Raw genomic sequence first — 19,392 nt, 5'->3', positions numbered from 1 at the left:
GAATAGAATTAAGAATAGAAATAAGAATAGAATAGAATAGGAATAAAGCAAAGGAATTGAATAGAAAAGAAATAAGAAGAATAGAATTAAGAATAAGAATAGAAGAACAGAGTAGAATAGGAATAAAGCAAAGGAATTGAATAGAAAAGAAATAATAGAAATGAATAGAATAGAATTAAGAATAGAAATAATAGAAGAATGGAATAGAATAGGAATAAAGCAAAGGAATTGAAGAGAAAAGAAATAATAGAAACAAATAGAATAGAATTAAGAATAGAATAGAAGAATAGAGTAGAATAGAATAGGAATAAAGCAAAGGAATTGAATAGAAAAGAAATAAGAATAGAAATGAATAGAATAGAATTACGAATAGAAAGAAGGAATAGAATGGAATGGAATAGAATAGAGAATAAAGAAGGAATAGAATAGAATAGAAGGAATGGAATGGAATACAATACAATACAATACGATGAAACATTCATAATTTCTGATGGTTGGTCTGATCATTTCCTATATGGCCACGAGACAGCTGAGCCTAGAATATCAGGCCCTCCCTAGCAATTCAGGTTCCACCACAAAACCGCGTTCGACTAAAGGGCGCTTGACGAAACCGCGTAGCTGATGTCATCACAGCGCAACAACAGCGCGGAGAAAAAAGCACACTGTAAACGCTAAACCTAAAATTAACCCCTAAACCTAAACCTAACCCTAACCCTAACCCTTAACCTAACCCTAAACCTAACCCTTACCTTAAGTTGAATCGGCTTGCTTTCAAAGCGCTATTTAAAGCGCCCTTCTTTCTCCGCGCTCGCTGTTGTCGCCCTGTTGATGACGTCAGCGACGCGGTTTCGTCCAGCACGCTTTAGTCGAGCACGGTTTTGTCGTGCCACGAGCAATTCACAGAGTACATCTAACAGTTAGGAAGAAACTTGCTTCAGTCTGGCAAGATTCTCTCTATAGGCGGAACGACATTAAAGAACAACTCGGAAGCAACTTCACAGGACACTCCTGGTTCTGTGGGCCAGTCAGCTCTCTTAAGCTGGGTCCGTTCTTTCTTTGGGCCAGGGATTCATGGAGCTGGATCAAACACACGACCCCCAAGCTCCCCCCTCTGGATGCCATTCGGCTTTCCGCTGTCCTGGAAGACTGCACTGACCAGCTGACCATCCTGGGCTGCATCATGCCTGTCTCCTACGAGGGAAGGAAAGACGTGGAGAATGTAAGTGCATTGCCAGGTTGCGAACGTGCGACGGATGGATGTTTGCAAGGAAGCAGGAAGTCATCCTGGATGAAGGAATTGATCTGGAAGGCCTTAGTTCAGGGCTCTGGAGCCGCATGTGGCTCTTCTCTCTGCTGTGCTGCGGCTCCCTGCTGCTCAAAATACGTGTCACACCCGCTGGCACGTGATTTATGGAGTTTCTCGACCCATTTCTTTTTCAGGGTTCAAAAGGGTTTTGTTGCATGCAGAAAGAAAAATGTGTTTTCTCTGTAGCAGATCATTGATTTCATCAATGCAACACAGTAGAGTCGTGATGATGAATTTGTGGCATGTGGATCCATATTTGCTGGCACGCGAGCCGTCAGCTGTTGCTTAGCCTTCCGGAGGGCTGGGGAGGCCATTTTCGCCCTCCCCAGGCTTCAGGAAAACCCCCGGAAGGTGGGGACGGCGGAAAACAGGTCCAACAGACCAACTGGAAGTTCGTAAATGATCCACTTCCCGAGGGCATTCAGGGAACCGGGGGGGGGGGACCTGTTTTCACCCTCCCCAGCCTTCAGGAAAGCCTCTGGAGCCTGGGGAGGGCAAAAACTCCCCCCCCCGGGGGGTGGGTGATGCGTGCATGCGCAGGTGGGCAGGGTGCATTCCATTGTGGGTGTAGGCACGCGTGGGCGCAATATTGGCACATCTTTACAAAAAAACACGCCATCACTGCACTATATATTCTTTATAGCAATAGCAATAGCAGTTAGACTTATCTACCGCTTCATAGGGCTTTCAGCCCTCTCTAAGTGTGGTTTACAGAGTCAGCATATTGCCCCCAACAACAATCCGGGTCCTCATTTCACCCACCTCGGAAGGATGGAAGGCTGAGTCAACCCTGAGCCTTGGATGGATAGATAATAGATAAGATAGATATAGAAGATAGATAGATAGATAGATAGATAGATAGATAGATAGATAGATAGATAGATAGATAGATAGATAGATAGATAGATAGATAGCAATAGCAATAGCAATAGCAATAGCAGTTAGACTTATCTACCGCTTCATAGGGCTTTCAGCCCTCTCTAAGTGTGGTTTACAGAGTCAGCATATCGCCCCCAACAACAATCCGGGTCCTCATTTCACCCACCTCGGAAGGATGGAAGGCTGAGTCAACCCTGAGCCTTGGATGGATAGATAATAGATAAGATAGATATAGAAGATAGATGATAGATAGATAGATAGATAGATAGCAATAGCAATAGCAGTTAGACTTATATACCGCTTCCTAGGGCTTTCAGCCCTCTCTAAGCGGTTTACAGAGTCAGCATATCGCCCCCAACAACAATCCGGGTCCTCATTTTACCCACCTCGGAAGGATGGAAGGCTGAGTCAACCCTGAGCCGGTGAGATTTGAACCGCCGAACGGCAGAACTGCAGTCAGCTGAAGTAGCCTGCAGTGCTGCATTTAACCACTGCGCCACCTCGGCTCTTTTATACGTAGCATAAAGGTAAAAACCGATTACCTGCAGTGTTATCTTCATTTTCGATGTCCAAAGGATTTATTTTGTGGCTCCTGGTGTTTTCTTTTCTGTGGGAAACGGATCCACATGGCTCTTTGGGTGTTCCAAGGTTGCCGAATCTAGTTAGCAGTAGGCACCTGTTATGGGAAAAGGGACACCATTATTTATATCCGCCTTGTGGGCCAGGGGTTGTGGGCCAGCAGGCCAGGGAAGGAGGGCTGGGGAGTGGATCGGAAGACCCTGTGATCAACAGGATTTCCTTCTCACCGATCTATCCAACCATCTGCCCCGTTTCACTCTTGGCTCCTGTGGAAGGACCAATTCTAATTGTTCCCCTGGTTGAAAATAAAGCTAATTCTCCACTTCCAGCCATTTATTTAGTGATTTATTTAGTAACTAACTTTTTTCCCCCAGGATTCTGGTCTTTCCTTTCAGGCCAAGTCCAGAAGGTGGAGCTGGAGGACAAATTTTCAACATCTGGAGTTTCTTTTTTCTTCCTTTTGTTTTATTTATTTCCTCAAGCATGAATTACTTAACGTGATTACGAATACATGAAATGAATATGAATACAAGGGAATATTAGGCACGCTGGTGCACTTATACACGCCCCTTAGGGACCCCTTAGGAATGGGGGTGTTTTTTCCAGTGTTTCTATCCAATGCCGATATTTCTCAGCTTTGGCAATTTTTTAAAAAAGTGTTTATTTATACATTTTCTCTTTGCATACATAAGTGCTTTGTGAGCAGCGTATTATTGTCTGGATCATTTTGCTTACATAAAAGTACTTTTACAGCTCCTAATTTCCTGAGAGTGAGAACAATGAATCAGTGGAACAGAAGTTGCCTCCAGAAGTTGTGAATGCTCCAACACTGGAAGTCTTTAAGAAGATGTTGGATAGCCATTTGTCTCAAACGGTATAGGGTTTCCTGCCTAGGCAGGGGGTTGGACTAGAAGACCTCCAAGGTCCCTTCCAACTCTGCTATTGTATTGTATTGTATTGTAATTTAATGAAAAGAAGGACCAGGGGAGACATGATAGCAGTCTTCCAATATCTCAGGGGTTGCCCCAAAGAAGAGGGAGTCAAGCAATTCTCCAAGGCACCTGAGGGCAGAACAAGAAGCAATGGTTGGAAACTAATCAAGGAGAGAAGCAACTTAGAACTAAGGAGAAATTTCCTGACAGTTAGAACAATTAATCAGTGGAACAACTTGCCTCCAGAAGTTGTGAATGCCCCAACACTGGAAGTTTTTAAGAAGATGTTGGACAGCCATTTGTCTGGAACGGTATAGGGTTTCCTGCCTAGGCAGGGGGTTGGACTAGAAGACCTCCAAGGTCCCTTCCAACTCTGCTATTGTATTGTATTGAATATTATAAAGTTTGGAATAGATTGTATTATTGGTCTAAGACAAGGCGACAAGAGCGGAACACACTGTAAATAATGTGATCGGATAGAAGGATAGATAATTGTTCTGACCCCCCTCCTCCGTCCAGGAACGAAAGCCGAAACCAACGTAAATGAGAAGGTTTCTTTTAATCAGTCCAGAGTCTCGTTGGCTGAAAGCCACATAAACAAGGAGATAAGCACTCTGGCAGCAAGTCCTACAACACTTGGCAGCAATGCAAACAAATTCTGGCAACAATCCAGCCTGCCAAGTTTGTTTCTCGTTAGTCCTTAACGTTGACTTCTGCAGAAGGGCATGGCACAAGCAGTCTCTTTTATAATCAGGAGAGGATCGTAATGAGCATCAGCTGAGCGTAATCACCCCCTGTAATTACGCCGTTGTTCTTGACGCCGAGTAGCCCTTCGACGGCGTGCATCCCGGAACAACTCACAGGTGTTTTCTGGATCACTCACTCTTCTCTCCTCCCCACTTATCCAAGGCTCAGACGCCACCTGGGTGGCCAACCAGTCGCTCTTCGCCCTGCTCGGAGTCGGAACCCCGTCCAGGGTCCTCCACCTCCTCCAGGGCCGACTCATAAGACCCCTCGCTGTCGGGGCCGGCGGCAGCTCCAACGTCTCCTGCCGGGCCACAACAGATAATATACTAAGCAGGCTGACAGTTAACGGATGATATTATGTGTGTTAGATGGGTTAAAGGAAGGCACATAAAGGCTCCAGTAACAGCTCTTTATTGCAAGTCAGGTAAACATCTGGCTGAAGAAGGGCTGGGCAGCATCCCCTTTTAAAGGCATCTGTCAGGCCTCTTGACCAATGGGGTTAAACCTCTGTTACCGCTGGAACAGAGGACCTTGGTGGAAACCTCTGTCGAGGGAGAGAATATCTAACAATGTGTATATACTGTGAATGTATCAGTGGTGGGTTTCAAAAAAATTTGGAACCTACTCTGTGGGTGTGGCCTCCTTTGTGGGAGTGGCTTGCCGGCCATGTGACTGGTGGGAGTAGCTTGCCGGCCATGTGTTTTTTCTTTCTTTCTTTCTTTCTTTCTTTCTTTCTTTCTTTCTTTCTCTCTCTCTCTTTCCTTCCTTTTGTCTCTCTGTCCCTTTTTTCTTTTTTTCTTTCATCTCTCTCTCACTCTTTTTCTTTCTTTTTTCTTTCTTTCTTTCCTTTTTTTCTCTTTCTCTCTCTCTCTGTGTCAGTCTGCGTGTGTGTGTGTGTGTGTGAGTGGTGGGTTTCAAAACCTCTTCTGTAGGTGTGGCCTGCTTTCCGGGTCCACTGGTGGAACCTCTTCTAACCAGTTCTGTAGATTTGATGAACCGGTTCTACCGAATAGGTGCGAACTGGTGGGAGCCCACCTCTGGGATGTATGTACGCTGCACTATTTTAAATGCAAAAACAATAAATATATATATAGATTAAAAGCTGTCAAGGATGAGCAGCCCTGCTCTGATCTCTTCCTTTGCCTCCTCCTTCAGCTTGACGAACAAGGAATGCAGGACATCCTCTCCAGCCAGCAGGAGCTGAGTTCCAAATACAGGAACCTGATGGACAAGAGAGCCGAGAGCCTAGCCAAAGTCCCGGCCGAGTTCGGCAAAGCGGCAGAGATTCGTTGGCAGTTGCTGGACACCAGCTCCGACCTCAAGCGCTCCAACCACCTCTTCACCATGGCTACCAAGCAAAGCGCCTTGTCCATGGACGTCCTCAAGAAGGTCCAGGCGAACAGGTGGGATTCAGGATCAGGGTAGTAGCTGGGAGGGGCCTTGGAGGTCTTTTTTAAAAAAAATTATAAATTTTTCATATATACATTCACAATTATATGATCTCATAACTGTTATTAATAATATGTATTTGTACCAATTTTTTTCCCCTACAGGTGACAATATACTTGAAATTGCTTTCTTACTCTCCCATAAATCCATCTTACCTTACAACAATCCTACTTCTTCTTCCTTCCTTCCCTCCTTTCTTCTCTCCTTCCTTCCCTCCCTCCTTCCCCCTTCCCTCCCTCCTTTCTTCCTTCCTTCTCTCCTTCCCTTCTTCCTTCCCTCCTTCCTTCCCTCCTTTCTTCTCTCCTTCCTTTCCCCCTTCCTTTCCTCCTTCCTTCCCCCCTTCCTTCTCTCCTACATTCCCTCCTTCCTTCCCTTTCTTCTCTCCTTCTCTCCTTCCTTCCCTCCTTTCTCTATTCCCTCCTTCCTTCCCTCCCTCCTTCCCCCTTCCCTCCCTCCTTTTTTCTTTCCTTCTCTCCTTCCCTTCTTCCTTCCCTCCTTCCTTCCCTCCTTCCTTTCCTCCTTCCTTCCCCCCTTCCTTCTCTCCTACATTCCCTCCTTCCTTCTTTCTTCTCTCCTTCTCTCCTTCCTTCCCTCCTTCCCTCCCTCCTTCCTTCCTTCCCTCCTTCCCCCCTTTCTTCTCTTTCTTCTCTCCTTCCTTACTCCTCTCCTTTCCCTTCTCTCCTTCCCCTTCCTCCCCTCTACCCTTCCCCTCTTCTTCCCTTTCCTCCCCTCTCTCCTACTCTTACATTCCCTCCAATTCATCCTCTGCTTTCCCCTCTCTCCTATTCCTCTCCTTTCTCATCTTCCTAACTTTCCTTCTACTCCCTTGGAGGTCTTCTAGTCCAGCCCCCACCAGCTCAAGCAGGGGGCCCTATACCAGGAGCGTCAAGACTCGATTTCAACGAGGGCCGCATGGGGGGTTGTGTTTGAGCTCGAGGGTGAGGAGGGTTATCCTTGAATTTTTCCAGAGCCGCTTGTCCGGAATGAAATGGGAATCATCGGGTCTCCTGCTTGAGCAGGGGGTTGGACTAGAAGACCTCCAAGGTCCCTTTCCGACTGTTACTTTCATGCTGGGATGATGGTTCTGGGAGATTCCCAAATGGAACAGCTGGCTTGGACAGAAGAGCATCTCTACTGGATCAGGCCAGCGGCCCATATTCCTGTTTCCTCCTCTGGCCAGTTCAGATGTTCCCAAGAAAGCTTGGCCATTTGATGCTGGTTTGTCTGCATCCTAGAAACCTCGGGATATTTTTAGATTTTAGATTTTATTTATTATTTATAGGCCGCCCTTTTCCCTGAGGGGACTCAGGGCGGCTTACAATTCATGGGAGAGGGTGTGCAAGACAAAACATAAGACAATACATGAATAAAAAAATAAACAATAAAACACAACTTTCATTCAACATTCGGGTGGGGCGGATTACAATCTTTATCCCCAGGCCTGACGGGCTAGCCAGGTCTTAAGGGCTGTGCGGAAGGTCTGGACGGTGGTGAGGGTGCGAATCTCCACGGGGAGATCGTTCCAAAGGGTCGGAGCTACTACTGAGAAGGCTCTCCTCCGCGTAGTCGCCAGTCGGCACTGACTGGCAGATGGAACTCGGAGGAGGCCTAATCTGTGCGATCTAATAGGTCGAAGGGAGGTAATTGGCAGGAGGCGGTCTCTCAAGTACTCAGATCCATTTAATTGTGGGTTCATAGGTCTCCCTCATGAATGTTACCTAGGTGGGCCATGAAATGTCTGCGAGAGACCCCCTCATCTCAAAGAGCACCAAGGACCCATATTCCTGAGCCCCCTTTTTCCTCTTGGCCTCTGAGCTGACCCCCCCGTTTCCCGTCTCCCCGTGGCAGGCAATACTCCAACGATGTGCTTGAAAGCACCATGGATGAGATGTTGATGCTGAGGACCTTCCGGACCCTACAGTTGGCCGTGACTCTGGAGAAGGACAAGAAGACCAACCTCCAGAACCTGGTCATCAGGTCCTCCCTTCACTCCTGCTGGGCTCCCGTGGCTTTTCCCCCAGGGGTCTCGCCCGGAGACGTGGCCTGCCACTTGTTCGAGTTGGGGAGGGCAGATCAAAACAGGGAGGGGTGTGTGTGTGTGTGTGTGAGAGAGAGAGAGAGAGAAAGAGAGAGAGAGAGAAGGAAAGAAGGAAGAAGGAAGGAAAGAAACAAAGAGAAAGAGAAAAAAGGAGAGAAAGAGAGAGAGAGGAAGAGAAAGGGGGAGTGAGGAGAGGGAGGGAGAGAGAAAGAGAGAGGGGGGGCAAGAGAGAGAGGGAGGGAGAAAGAGAGAAGGATAGAAAGAAAGGAAAGGGAGGGAGAAGGAAAGAAAGATAAATATAAGAGGGAGAAAGAGAGAAAGAGAAAGGAAGAAGGGTCGAGAGAGGGAGGGAGAAAGCAAAGGAAAGAAAGAGACAAGGGAAGAGGGAAAAAGAGAAAGGGACAGAGAAGAGAGGGAGAGGGGGCAAGAGAGAGAGGGAGAGGGAGGGAGAGAGAGAAAGAGAGAAGGAAAGAAAGCAGGGGGAGGGAGAGAGAGAGAAGGAAACAAAGAGAGAAAGAGAAAGGGAGAGGAGGGGAGAGAGAGAGGGAGGGAGCGAAAGAGAGAGAAGGAAAGAAAGGAAGGAAAGTCAAGGGAAGGGGGAGAAAGAGAGAAAGGGGGAGAGGGTGGGCAAGAGAGATTGAGAGGGAGAAAAAGAGAGAGAGAAGGAAAGAGAGAGAGAAAGAGACAAGGGAAGAAGGAAAAAGAAAGAAAGAAAGAGAAAGGGAGGGCAGCAGAGAGAGAGATTGAGAGCTTTTTCCTTGCCTGGCAAAAACCACCGGCTGTTTCTCCCACATTCTGTGTTCTTGGGAAAGTTGTACATTACAGCTGTCCAATCCTGACAACTTTTAAACGCTTATGGACGTCAACTCCCAGAATTCCCTGGCCGGTTATTATTATTATTATTCCCCCCCCCCCAATGCTAACATCACTTCGGTCACTTGGTCGTAAGTCAAGGACTACCTTCCGCTTGCTAGCCAAAAGGCCGTTTCTTGCAAACGTCCTCTCCTTTGTTCTCAGCCCTGTCCCCTTCTTCTCTCCCCCCCCCCCCAAATTTACAGGGAAGAGATGGGAAGGAAGAAGATCAAGAGCCTCCAGAAACAGCTGGGCGAAATCAAGAAGGAAAAGGATTACGAGCTGCAGGTCAGCCTGGAAAAAAAACGGGATCATCTCCCAGGCCCCGACGAGGTCCCCGTTCGATGACGTCAAAGGGCTCGGCCTGTGTGGGGGGTATCGGAATGGTCTAATCCAGGGGTCTCCAACCTTGGCCCCTTTACGACTGGCGGACTTCAACTCCCAGAATTCCCCAGCCAGCGGCGTCTGTTTTTTTCCCCTTCCCTTAACCTCCTAAAGTGGAGGGAACGCAGAGGAAGGGATGACAAGAGAGTAAGCTATGCTGGCTGGGGGAATTCTGGGAGTTGAAGTCCACAAGTGGTAAAGGGGCCAAGGTTGGAGACCCCCTGCTCTAAATCGCCTGGGTGGGAAGTAAGGACATAAGCTGGATAGGACCCTGGCCCATCGCTTCCGCCGGTGCCCAGCTCCCCAAGGTGGGCCGCTGGTTCTGACCCACCTCCCCAAACACCAAAAACCCTCTGAAGTTAATGATTCCTTTATTAGGAACACCGGCAGCCCATTCCTGGTTCAGGTTGTCTTCCACATTTAATAAGGCCAAAGAGGGAACACCAAGAGGGAAGCCCACCATTTCTCTTCCAACAAGAGAGAATCTTTGTAGCTGTGAGGTCCTTGTAGCTCACTGGGCTTGGTAGGTTTTCTCGCAGACGTTTCCTGATCCACGTGAGCAACAGCATCAGTGCTAGAAGGGGAGTGGGGATGGCAGAATGGAGAAGGGGAAGAGGAGGAGGAGGAGGACTGTGGGGTCCTGGGTGGTCTTGCAGACATTTCATTACCCAACTGGGTGACATCAGCCATGCTAGAAGGGAGTGGGTTTTGGGACAGGAAAGGAGGAGGAGAAGAAAGAGGACTGTGGGGTCCTTGGTGCTCTCTTAGCTTGGGGGTTTTCTCACAGACATTTCATTACCCAGGTGGGTAGCATCATCAGCACTAGAAGAGAGTGGGGTTGGCTCTCTATTTATATACAGTCTTTTCTAGAATAGAATAAATATTGGAATGAAGAATAGGGATAGAGATATAGATAGAATAGAATAGAATAGATACTGGAATGAAGAATAGGGATAGGGATAGAATAGAATAAATATTGGAATGAAGAATAGGGATAGAGATATAGAGAATAGAATAGAATAGATACTGGAATGAAGAATAGAGATAGGGATAGAATAGAATAGAAAAGAATAGAATAAATATTGGAATGAAGAATTGAATAGGAATAGGATAGGATATAATATAATATAATAAATATTGGAATGAAGAATAGGGATAGGGATAGAGATAGATAGAGATATAGATAGAATAGAATAGAATAACTATTGGAATGAAGAATAGGGATAGAATATAATATAATAAATATTGGAATGAAGGATAGGGATAGGGATAGGGATAGGGATAGGGATAGAGATATAGATAGAATAGAATAGAATAGATACTGGAATGAAGAATTAGAATAGAATAGAATAGAATAGAATAAATATTGGAATGAAGGATAGGGATAGAATAGAATAGAATAAATATTGGAATGAAGGATAGGGATAAGGATAGAGATAGAGATAGAATAGAATAGATACTGGAATGAAGAATTAGAATAGAATAGAATAAAATAAATATTGGAATGAAGAATAGAATAGACTAGAATAAATATTGGAATGAAGAATGTGATTGGACACAGAAGGAATTTGTAGAGAAGGAATGAGGTGACCCAGTCTAGGAATGAAATGCCTGCAAGAAGCCCACCAGGCTCACAGAGCAAAAAGGGGACAGTCCTTTCCCTCCTGCTCCTCCTCCCCTTCTTCCCCTTCCCCACCGCGCAAACCCCACTCCCTTCTGGCTCTGATGATGTTAGCTAGTCAGGTCGTGAAACGTCTGCAAGGCAACCATCAGGCACTGAGAGCATCAAAGATCCCATGGAACCGAGTCCAGTCTGGATGGCCACCTCCAGGGACTCCACCCATCGAGCAGGAGGCTCACCAACCTGCGGACCACTAATAGGACTTTAAAAAAAAAAAAAGAGAGAGAGCATTTAGTGCAATATGAAAATGCCCATAGTTTTTCGGCAGACCACCCACGTTTTCTCGCAGACCACCGGTTGGTGACAGCTGGTCTCGCAGATCTAAACTTCCTTCCTTTTTATGCTCAAACACCCCCCCACCCACCCCAATCACCCTGGTTCTTCCACAGAACCGGAACGAGATGATTGCCTACCTGAAAGACCAGCTTCAGGAGATGAAAGCCAAAACGGACATGGAGAACCGCTACGTCAAGAAGGACACCGATCTCCAGGTGGCCCAAGCCCAGAAGAAGTGCTTTGGCACCGAGAACGATCTGCAGAACGAAATCGAGGTAGGTTTCCCTTGTGGGGGGGGGGGGAGAGGGAGGCACCCAAGCGCCCAGATTTTGGTGATATTGAATATAAATTCACAAGATTTCTCATGGACATGTATACATCTGAACTGTGTTGTTCCTCCATGTCATATACAGTATGTGGGTGGGTGCATCATTTTGTATTTGTTTGTTTGTTTATTTTGTCAGGTTGATGTGTAGGGTATATTGGAGGTGGTAACCCTTTGAGAGCCGGATGCAATGGGATTTCATTTTAATGTATGCTGATTGGTGTACATTCAAAGTGACATGAGTCTGTTTATTTATCATCTCTTTCTCTCTGTGTGTGTATGTATGTATCTATCTATATACTTCTATCATCTACATCATCTATCTACTTGTCTATCCATCCATCCATCTATCCGTTTGTCTATCCGTCTATCTGTCCATCTATCTATCCATCTGTCCATCCATCCATCATCTACCTCCCTATCATCTATCTACTTATCTATCTGTCTGTCTGTCTGCCTATCTATCTATGTATCTATGTATCTATGTATCTATGTATGTATGTATGTATGTATGTATGTATGTATGTATGTATCTATCTATCTATCTATCTATCTATCTATCTATCTTTCATCTATCTATCTTTTTTCTTTCTTTCATCTATCTATCTATCTATCTATCTATCTATCTATCTATCTATCTATCTATCTATCATCTATATCATCTATCTACTTATCTATCCATCCAACCATCCATCCATCATCTATCCATCCATCTATCCATTTGTCTGTCTATTCATCTGTCTGTCTGTCCATCTATCTCCCCATCTGTCCATCCATCCATCGTCTATCTACCTACCTATCATCTATCTACTTATCTATCATCTATCTACTTATCTGTGAATCTATCATCTATATCATCTATCTACTTATCTATCATCTATCTACTTATTCATCCACCCATCCATCCATCATCTATCTATCCATCCATCTATATCTATTTGTCTATCTGTCTATCTGTCTGTCCATCTATCTCCCCATCTGTCCATCCATCCATCGTCTATCTACCTACCTATCATCTATCTACTTATCTATCCTCTATCTACTTATCTATCTGTCAATCTATCATCTATATCATCTATCTACTTATCTATCATCCATCTACTTATCTATCATCTATCTACTTATCTATCCTCTATCTACTTATCTATCTGTCAATCTATCATCTATATCATCTATCTACTTATCTATCATCCATCTACTTATCTATCATCTATCTACTTATCTATCTGTCAATCTATCATCTATATCATCTATCTACTTATCTGCTTATCCATCCACCCATCCATCCATCATCTATCTATCCATCCATCTATATCTATTTGTCTATCAATCTGTTTGTCTATCTATCTACCCATCTGTCCATCCATCCATCGTCTATCTACCTACCTATCATCTATCTACTTATCTATCATCTATCTACTTATCTATCTGTCAATCTATCATCTATATCATCTATCTACTTATCTATCATCTATCTACTTATCTATCATCCATCTACTTATCTATCTGTCAATCTATCATCTATATCATCTATCTACTTATCTATCATATCTGCTTATCCATCCACCCATCCATCCATCATCTATCTATCCATCCATCTATATCTATTTGTCTATCAATCTGTCTATCTATCTACCCATCTGTCCATCCATCCATCGTCTATCTACCTACCTACCTACCTATCATCTATCTACTTATCTATCTATCCATTTGTCTGTCTATCCATCCGTCCATCCACTTGTCCATCCCTCCCTTCAAGGGTAGCAGCCCCACGCAGAGCGGATTATAGTTTGATGCCCAGATTTCTCTTTTTCCTCCCCGAGTTCAGAAGCTGCGGAATGAAATGGACCGAGAGATCCGGATCCACTTGGACATCGAGGCTTTCCTTAAACAGCAGCAAACGGTCGGTGGCCCCCTCCCCTCTCTCAAACCCTTTTTCTTTGGCACCTGCGCCTTCTCCCTTTCCCCCTGTACAGGTAGTCCTCATCTTACGACCACAACGGAGCCCCACATTTATGTCATTCAGTGAGAAATTAGTGACGTGCGTTTTGCCCCATTTTACGGCTTTTCTTGCCTCGGTTGTTCAATGAATCACTGCGGTTGTTAAAATGACTAACCCGGTCGTTAAGTGAATCTGCTTCCCCCTGTTGACCGTGTCAGGTCGCAAAAGGGGATCGATCACGTGACCCTGGGACTCTGCAACCGTCATAAATACGAGTTGGTTGCCTAGTATCCGAGTTTTAACTATGGGGGGAATGTTTGCTACCGTCGTAAGTGTGAAAAAGGATCACAAGTCGCTTTTTTTCACTGCTGCTGTAACTTGGAACAGTCACTGAATAAGTTGAGGACTACCTGCAGTGGAAAACGTGGTGTCGATAGGTTAGGAATTTGGAGCGTGGGAGGTGGGAAGACGTAAGATCTGCAGCCGTGATGGCTAAACTTTTTTGTCGTTGTGAGCAAAAATGGGATGTGGGGAGCGCACTGCGCACACCCCTCCCCCTCGTGCCCTCTTTTGGGCCTACTAGCCCCCCCCCCGGCAGCCTGCTTGGAGCTCCCTCCCGCACATGCGCATCTCCTGCATGCATGGCCGAGACCCAGAAAACAGCGGGCTGGTGGGAGGCTCACCTGCGTGCGCGGCACATCTGAGCTGGGGTGATGGCTCGCGTGCCTGCAGTGGCATGGAGGGGCATCGGTTTGCCATCATGGATTATGTGTGTGTGTGTGTGTGTGTAATTCAAAAAGAAGGTTTTGGGAAGGAAGTTGATAGGGACACTCAAGGGACGTACCCCATGGCCTTTCCAAAGTAGGTGGGCTTTAATTCCCACAATCCCCTGGGACTACCATTCCCGGTCCCCTGGGACTACCACTCCCGATCCCCTGGAACTACCACTCCCTGTCCCCTGGGACTACCACTCCCAGTCCCCTGGAACTACCACTCCCAGTCCCGATCCCCTGGGACTACCACTCCCAGTCCCCTGGGACTACCACTCCCGGTCCCCTAGAACTACCACTCACAGTCCCCTGGGACTACCACTCCCAGAATTCCACGTGCACGGCTGGCAGGGGGATTCTGGGAGTGGTACTCCACCTGTCTTTAAAACGTGCTAAGCGCCCGCATGGCCCTCCCACACAGAGCATAGAAGAGAAGCTGGAATACTGGATGGAGAAGTACGAAAAGGAAACCGAGGCCAAGCAGCAGGCCCTCAACAACCTGAAGTCCTCGAGAGCGGCCGACCAGGCCGCCCTGCAGGAACTGGCAAAGCAGGTAGGTAGGGGCGCATCAGCCGTTCCCATCTGCAACCCCCCCACCCCCCGTTTAAAGGCGGGCGATGAAGAATATCTGCTGGGGGGGGGGGCAGAGCCGCTGGACTGGCACCTGCAAACGTCTTGGCAGAGGAGAAGGGCCAAATGGGCTCAGGAACATCTGCAGGGTGGAGTGAAGAGATGGCGGCCATAATGGCCTGATTTGTTTCTGACGGGCGTGGCACATCCGTGATTGGTGCAGCGGTTAAGGTGCTGGCTTAGAAACCAAGAGGATGCGAGTTCGGATGCCACCTTAGACACCACCGCTGGTTGGGTGACTTGGGCTGATCACCAGGAGACAAGAGAGCCCTAGTCCCGCCTTACGACATGAAAGCTGGCTGGGTGACTTTGGGGCAATCACCAGGAGACTGTGAGTTCTAGTTCTACCTTAGGGATTAAAGCCAGCTGGGTGACTTTGGGGCAATCACCAGGAGACTGTGAGTTCTAGTTCTACCTTAGGGATTAAAGCCAGCTGGGTGACTTTGGACCAATCACCAGGAGACTGTGAGTTCTAGTTCTACTTTAGGTATTAAAGCCAGCTGGGTGACTTTGCACCAATCACCAGGAGACTGTGAGTTCTAGTTCTACCTTAGGGATTAAAGCCAGCAGGGTGACTTTGGACCAATCACCAGGAGACTGTGAGTTCTAGTTCTACTTTAGGGATTAAAGCCAGCTGGGTGACTTTGCACCAATCACCAGGAGACTGTGAGTTCTAGTTCTACCTTAGGGATTAAAGCCAGCTGGGTGACTTTGCACCAATCACCAGGAGACTGTGAGTTCTAGTTCTACTTTAGGGATTAAAGCCAGCTGGGTGACCTTGGATCAATCACCAGGAGACTGTGAGTTCTAGTTCTACCTTAGGGATTAAAGCCAGCTGGGTGACTTTGGACCAATCACCAGGAGACTGTGAGTTCTAGTTCTACTTTAGGGATTAAAGCCAGCTGGGTGACCTTGGATCAATCACCAGGAGACTGTGAGTTCTAGTTCTACCTTAGGGATTAAAGCCAGCTGGGTGACTTTGGACCAATCACCAGGAGACTGTGAGTTCTAGTTCTACTTTAGGGATTAAAGCCAGCTGGGTGACCTTGGATCAATCACCAGGAGACTGTGAGTTCTAGTTCTACCTTAGGGATTAAAGCCAGCTGGGTGACTTTGGACCAATCACCAGGAGACTGTGAGTTCTAGTTCTACCTTAGGGATTAAAGCCAGCTGGGTGACTTTGCACCAATCACCAGGAGACTGTGAGTTCTAGTTCTACCTTAGGGATTAAAGCCAGCTGGGTGACTTTGGACCAATCACCAGGAGACTGTGAGTTCTAGTTCTACTTTAGGTATTAAAGCCAGCTGGGTGACTTTGCACCAATCACCAGGAGACTGTGAGTTCTAGTTCTACCTTAGGGATTAAAGCCAGCTGGGTGACTTTGGACCAATCACCAGGAGACTGTGAGTTCTAGTTCTACTTTAGGTATTAAAGCCAGCTGGGTGACTTTGCACCAATCACCAGGAGACTGTGAGTTCTAGTTCCACTTTAGGGATTAAAGCCAGTTGGGTGACTTTGGGGCAATCACCAGGAGATGGTGAATTCTAGTCCCACCTTTGACATGAAAGCTGGCCAGGTGACCTTGGACCAATCATCAGGAGACTGTGAGTTCTAGTTCCACCTTAGGCATGGAAGCTAGCTACTGTAGGTATCTTTGAGAAACCGAGACAGTCCCCCCCCCCCTCCACGCCACCCCCAACCCCACTAGAGACATAGGAGCAAAGGACTATGAAGAGAAGACGAGTGAATTCAGATAAAGCAGCTCAAGATCCCGGAAGGGGAGAGACTCCAAAGCCCATCTCTCCACTTGCTTCCTGCAGTGCCTGGCGTGCGAGCAAGCGATCATCGAGGACCGGAAGGAGAAAGAGAACGCGAGGAAGAAGGTCGAGCAAGACGCCCTGGAGATGAAGAGTATCTTGAAGGTAAGAGGCGGCTTCGGTCTTGAAGGGCTGCAACAAGGGTGGGGAACCATGGGCCTTTGAGGACTCGTGGACTTCCCTGGCCCACAACTACCAAACCGACCACTTAATGGGCTTCCTACCATCCTGGGGAGAGCCAGGTCTTTCAAAAGACTGTCAAAGCGAGGGGCCAATTTATCTCCGCATGGATGATGTTCCACAGGGCGGGAGCCGCCACCAAGAAGGCCCTTCTCCTAGGTCCCACCAGATGGACCTCCAGAAGAGAAGAGAACCCATAGCATCCCCTGCCTCCCTTCTCTGGTGGGCTGGGTAGATGAAAGTGGAAGAGGTGGAGCTTCAAGTAACCTGTCCTAACGTGGGCACCAAGCTTGGAGCTGAGGCCAGGGTTGCTGCGGACACCAACCAGGCCGAGAGCTGGACTTTCGCACCGGCGTCGGTTGAAGGAGCCCAGTGTGCCAGGCTGGTTCCGGTGGCCGGGAGGGGATTTTTCCAACACCCGCTTTATTCTTTCAGCTGCAGGCCTGGTGGAGAGGGATGATGGTGCGCCGATTCATCGGCCCTTACAAAAACCTGAAGAAGATGCTGGAGGAAGAGCCGGTCGCCAAAGACAAAGGGAAGAAGGGGAAACTGGGGCCGAAGAAGAAGAAGTGACGGAAGAGCTTATACTGCCCTCCTCACTTCAAGTCTGTGCCCCCCGGAAAAGGAAACGGCTTTGTGTTTATTTCTTCAGCGGATTCAAAATAATTAGAAATGTTCGCTCTTTGAGCACTTGTGTCTCTCATTTGGGGAGGACCGATCCTCGGGTATCAAAAGCAGGGGTCTTTTTCATTATTTTTTTTTAAATGAGAGAGAAAAGGGAAGCAGCTGATGTTCAAGGGGAGTGCCCAGACTTTAAACTGGTGATTCTAAGGTGTAATTATTGTAGGGGGATTTGTCTCAAAGAGTTCGATGAAATTGTTGTGGCCCACCAGCATATTCGTACAGTGAGGAGGTTGGGGAGGAAGATGGGCCAGTCCTGGAGTCTGGGGAAGGCTCTGAGGAGGGCTCTGTGTCGGAGGCAGAGAGGGGGCCAGGCCCGTCTGACAGTTATCAGCTGCCTTCGGAATCAGACATCAGTGAGGCAGAAGAACAGCTGGAGCCTGTTCCCAGTGTGCACATGGGCAGAGTTGCCAGATGAATGGAAGAGCTAAAGAACAGGGGTCGACTTGGGAGTAAGGCCACAGGTGGACGATGAATGGCCCCTCCCAGAGGACATAAAAGAGGAGCGAAAGGGGAGTGGAGTTTGCAGGAGACAATCAGTTCGCTTCATTGGTTCGTGACTCTCCGAGGCTCCTTGCCAAGTTCTGCAGAGATCGGCCTGGCAGATCTCCAAGCCAGATGAGGTCTGTGACCGTAAATCCTCCCTCGAAAGACTTTGCTGGAGGTGAATGAGCAGAATTCACAGTCAATTAATAAAAGGGGGTTTTATTGGGATCAGGAGTTTGCTTCATGCTCTCGGGGAGCCTCAGTCAGAACCGAAATTGCAATGAGAAACACATACATGTGAACCTTGATGCTCTGAGATTTTTCACAATTTTGGAAATGCCGATAGCAAAACATTACCAAACATTATGTGGTCCTCTACATATGATCAAATTAAGCCCAGAATTTCTGTTGCTAAGTGAGATAGTTGCGTGAATTTCGTCCTGTTTTATGCTCTTTCTTGTCAGTTTTTAAGTGAATCACTGTAGCTGTCGAGTTAGAAACACAGTCGTTAAATGAATCTGGCTTCCCCACTAATTTCGCTCATCGGAAGGTTGAAAAAGTTGATCACGTGACCTTGGGACATGGCAACCGTCATCAATAGGAGTCGGGTGCCCAGAGTCCAACTTTTGACCACGTGGCCGGAGAGATGCTGCAGTGATCATGTGAAAAATCATGATGTCACTTTTTTCAGTGTGCTGTAGGTTTGAACAGTCACTATGAAGGAACTGTTATACGTCAGAAAACTACCTGTATTTAATGTCCATCAAAAGACTCTCTTCCATTAAAGAGCAGAAAGGGCAGTCCTGGTATTTATAAAATGGGAATTGGAAGGAACTTGGAAGCTTCCCCAGTATAGGAGCTGTACGACACCTCTAGCAAAGAACCACGGGCTCTCTTTGACCACCATAAAATGAAAAATTAACCCCCAGATCACTTGCCTTCATCCATAGCAGCGGTCACCAACTGGGGGTCCATGAGAAAATTTCAGTGGTCCGCAGAAAAATTAATTGCATTTTTTACATTGCACTAAATCAGGAGTCCTCAAACTACGGCATCTGGGATGGATACGTGCAATGAACGCTTGTGTTGCTGCAGAGAGTCTCCCCCTCGGGGGTCTTTTTGTGGGGGTTGGAGGGGGGCAGAAATTCCCACTTGGGGTCTGTTTCGGTCTCCTGGTGGGGGGCTTTGGGCGAAGGCTGGAGGGAAGAGCCGCTGGTGGCGAAGAGCCGGAGGGCCTCGTTCCAGTGGGGCTGCATCATGGCCTGGAACTGGCTGACCCTCTCAGTCCACTGAGCCTCCAGGCGTTGGCACCTGGCCTTGCACTCCCACAGGTCTTCCCTCTGCTTCGAAAGCCCATGCTCCTAGTCCTCAGTGAGGTGCTTCTACTGAGCCTCCTTCTCGGTCAGATCCAATTTGAACTGAGCTGTTTTGCCAACTC

At 47.2% G+C, this 19,392-nt stretch overlaps 1 protein-coding gene across 1 annotated transcript; it reads left to right on the top strand.

Moving 5' to 3' along the window:
• The first annotated feature begins 1,067 nt into the window (after window positions 1-1,067).
• Window positions 1,068-17,474, top strand: DRC9 (dynein regulatory complex subunit 9). The gene is made up of 9 exons (XM_087725052.1): window positions 1,068-1,219; window positions 5,599-5,846; window positions 7,741-7,869; window positions 8,989-9,070; window positions 11,237-11,398; window positions 13,277-13,351; window positions 14,582-14,713; window positions 16,611-16,712; window positions 17,223-17,474. The coding sequence occupies exons 1-9, from the start codon at window positions 1,181-1,183 to the stop codon at window positions 17,358-17,360; spliced, it is 1,107 nt and encodes a 368-aa protein (XP_087581178.1). The 5' UTR covers window positions 1,068-1,180; the 3' UTR covers window positions 17,361-17,474.
• The last annotated feature ends 1,918 nt before the right edge of the window (window positions 17,475-19,392 follow it).

This window comes from Thamnophis sirtalis, unplaced genomic scaffold (assembly GCF_051295495.1).
Source record: "Thamnophis sirtalis isolate CommonGarterSnake01/CBP01778 unplaced genomic scaffold, rThaSir2_p1.2 scaffold_11, whole genome shotgun sequence".
NCBI classification, from domain to species: domain Eukaryota; kingdom Metazoa; phylum Chordata; class Lepidosauria; order Squamata; family Natricidae; genus Thamnophis; species Thamnophis sirtalis.
This window is presented reverse-complemented; position numbering and strand designations above follow the sequence as displayed.

Excerpts from the sequence above, each read along its gene's own strand:
- DRC9 (XM_087725052.1), top strand. The coding sequence starts at position 1,181 with ATGCCTGTCTCCTACGAGGGAAGGAAAGACGTGGAGAAT. Across the intron at positions 5,847-7,740 it reads AAGAAGGTCCAGGCGAACAG|GCAATACTCCAACGATGTGC; the intron begins GTGGGATTCAGG and ends TCCCCGTGGCAG. Across the intron at positions 16,713-17,222 it reads AGATGAAGAGTATCTTGAAG|CTGCAGGCCTGGTGGAGAGG; the intron begins GTAAGAGGCGGC and ends TTATTCTTTCAG.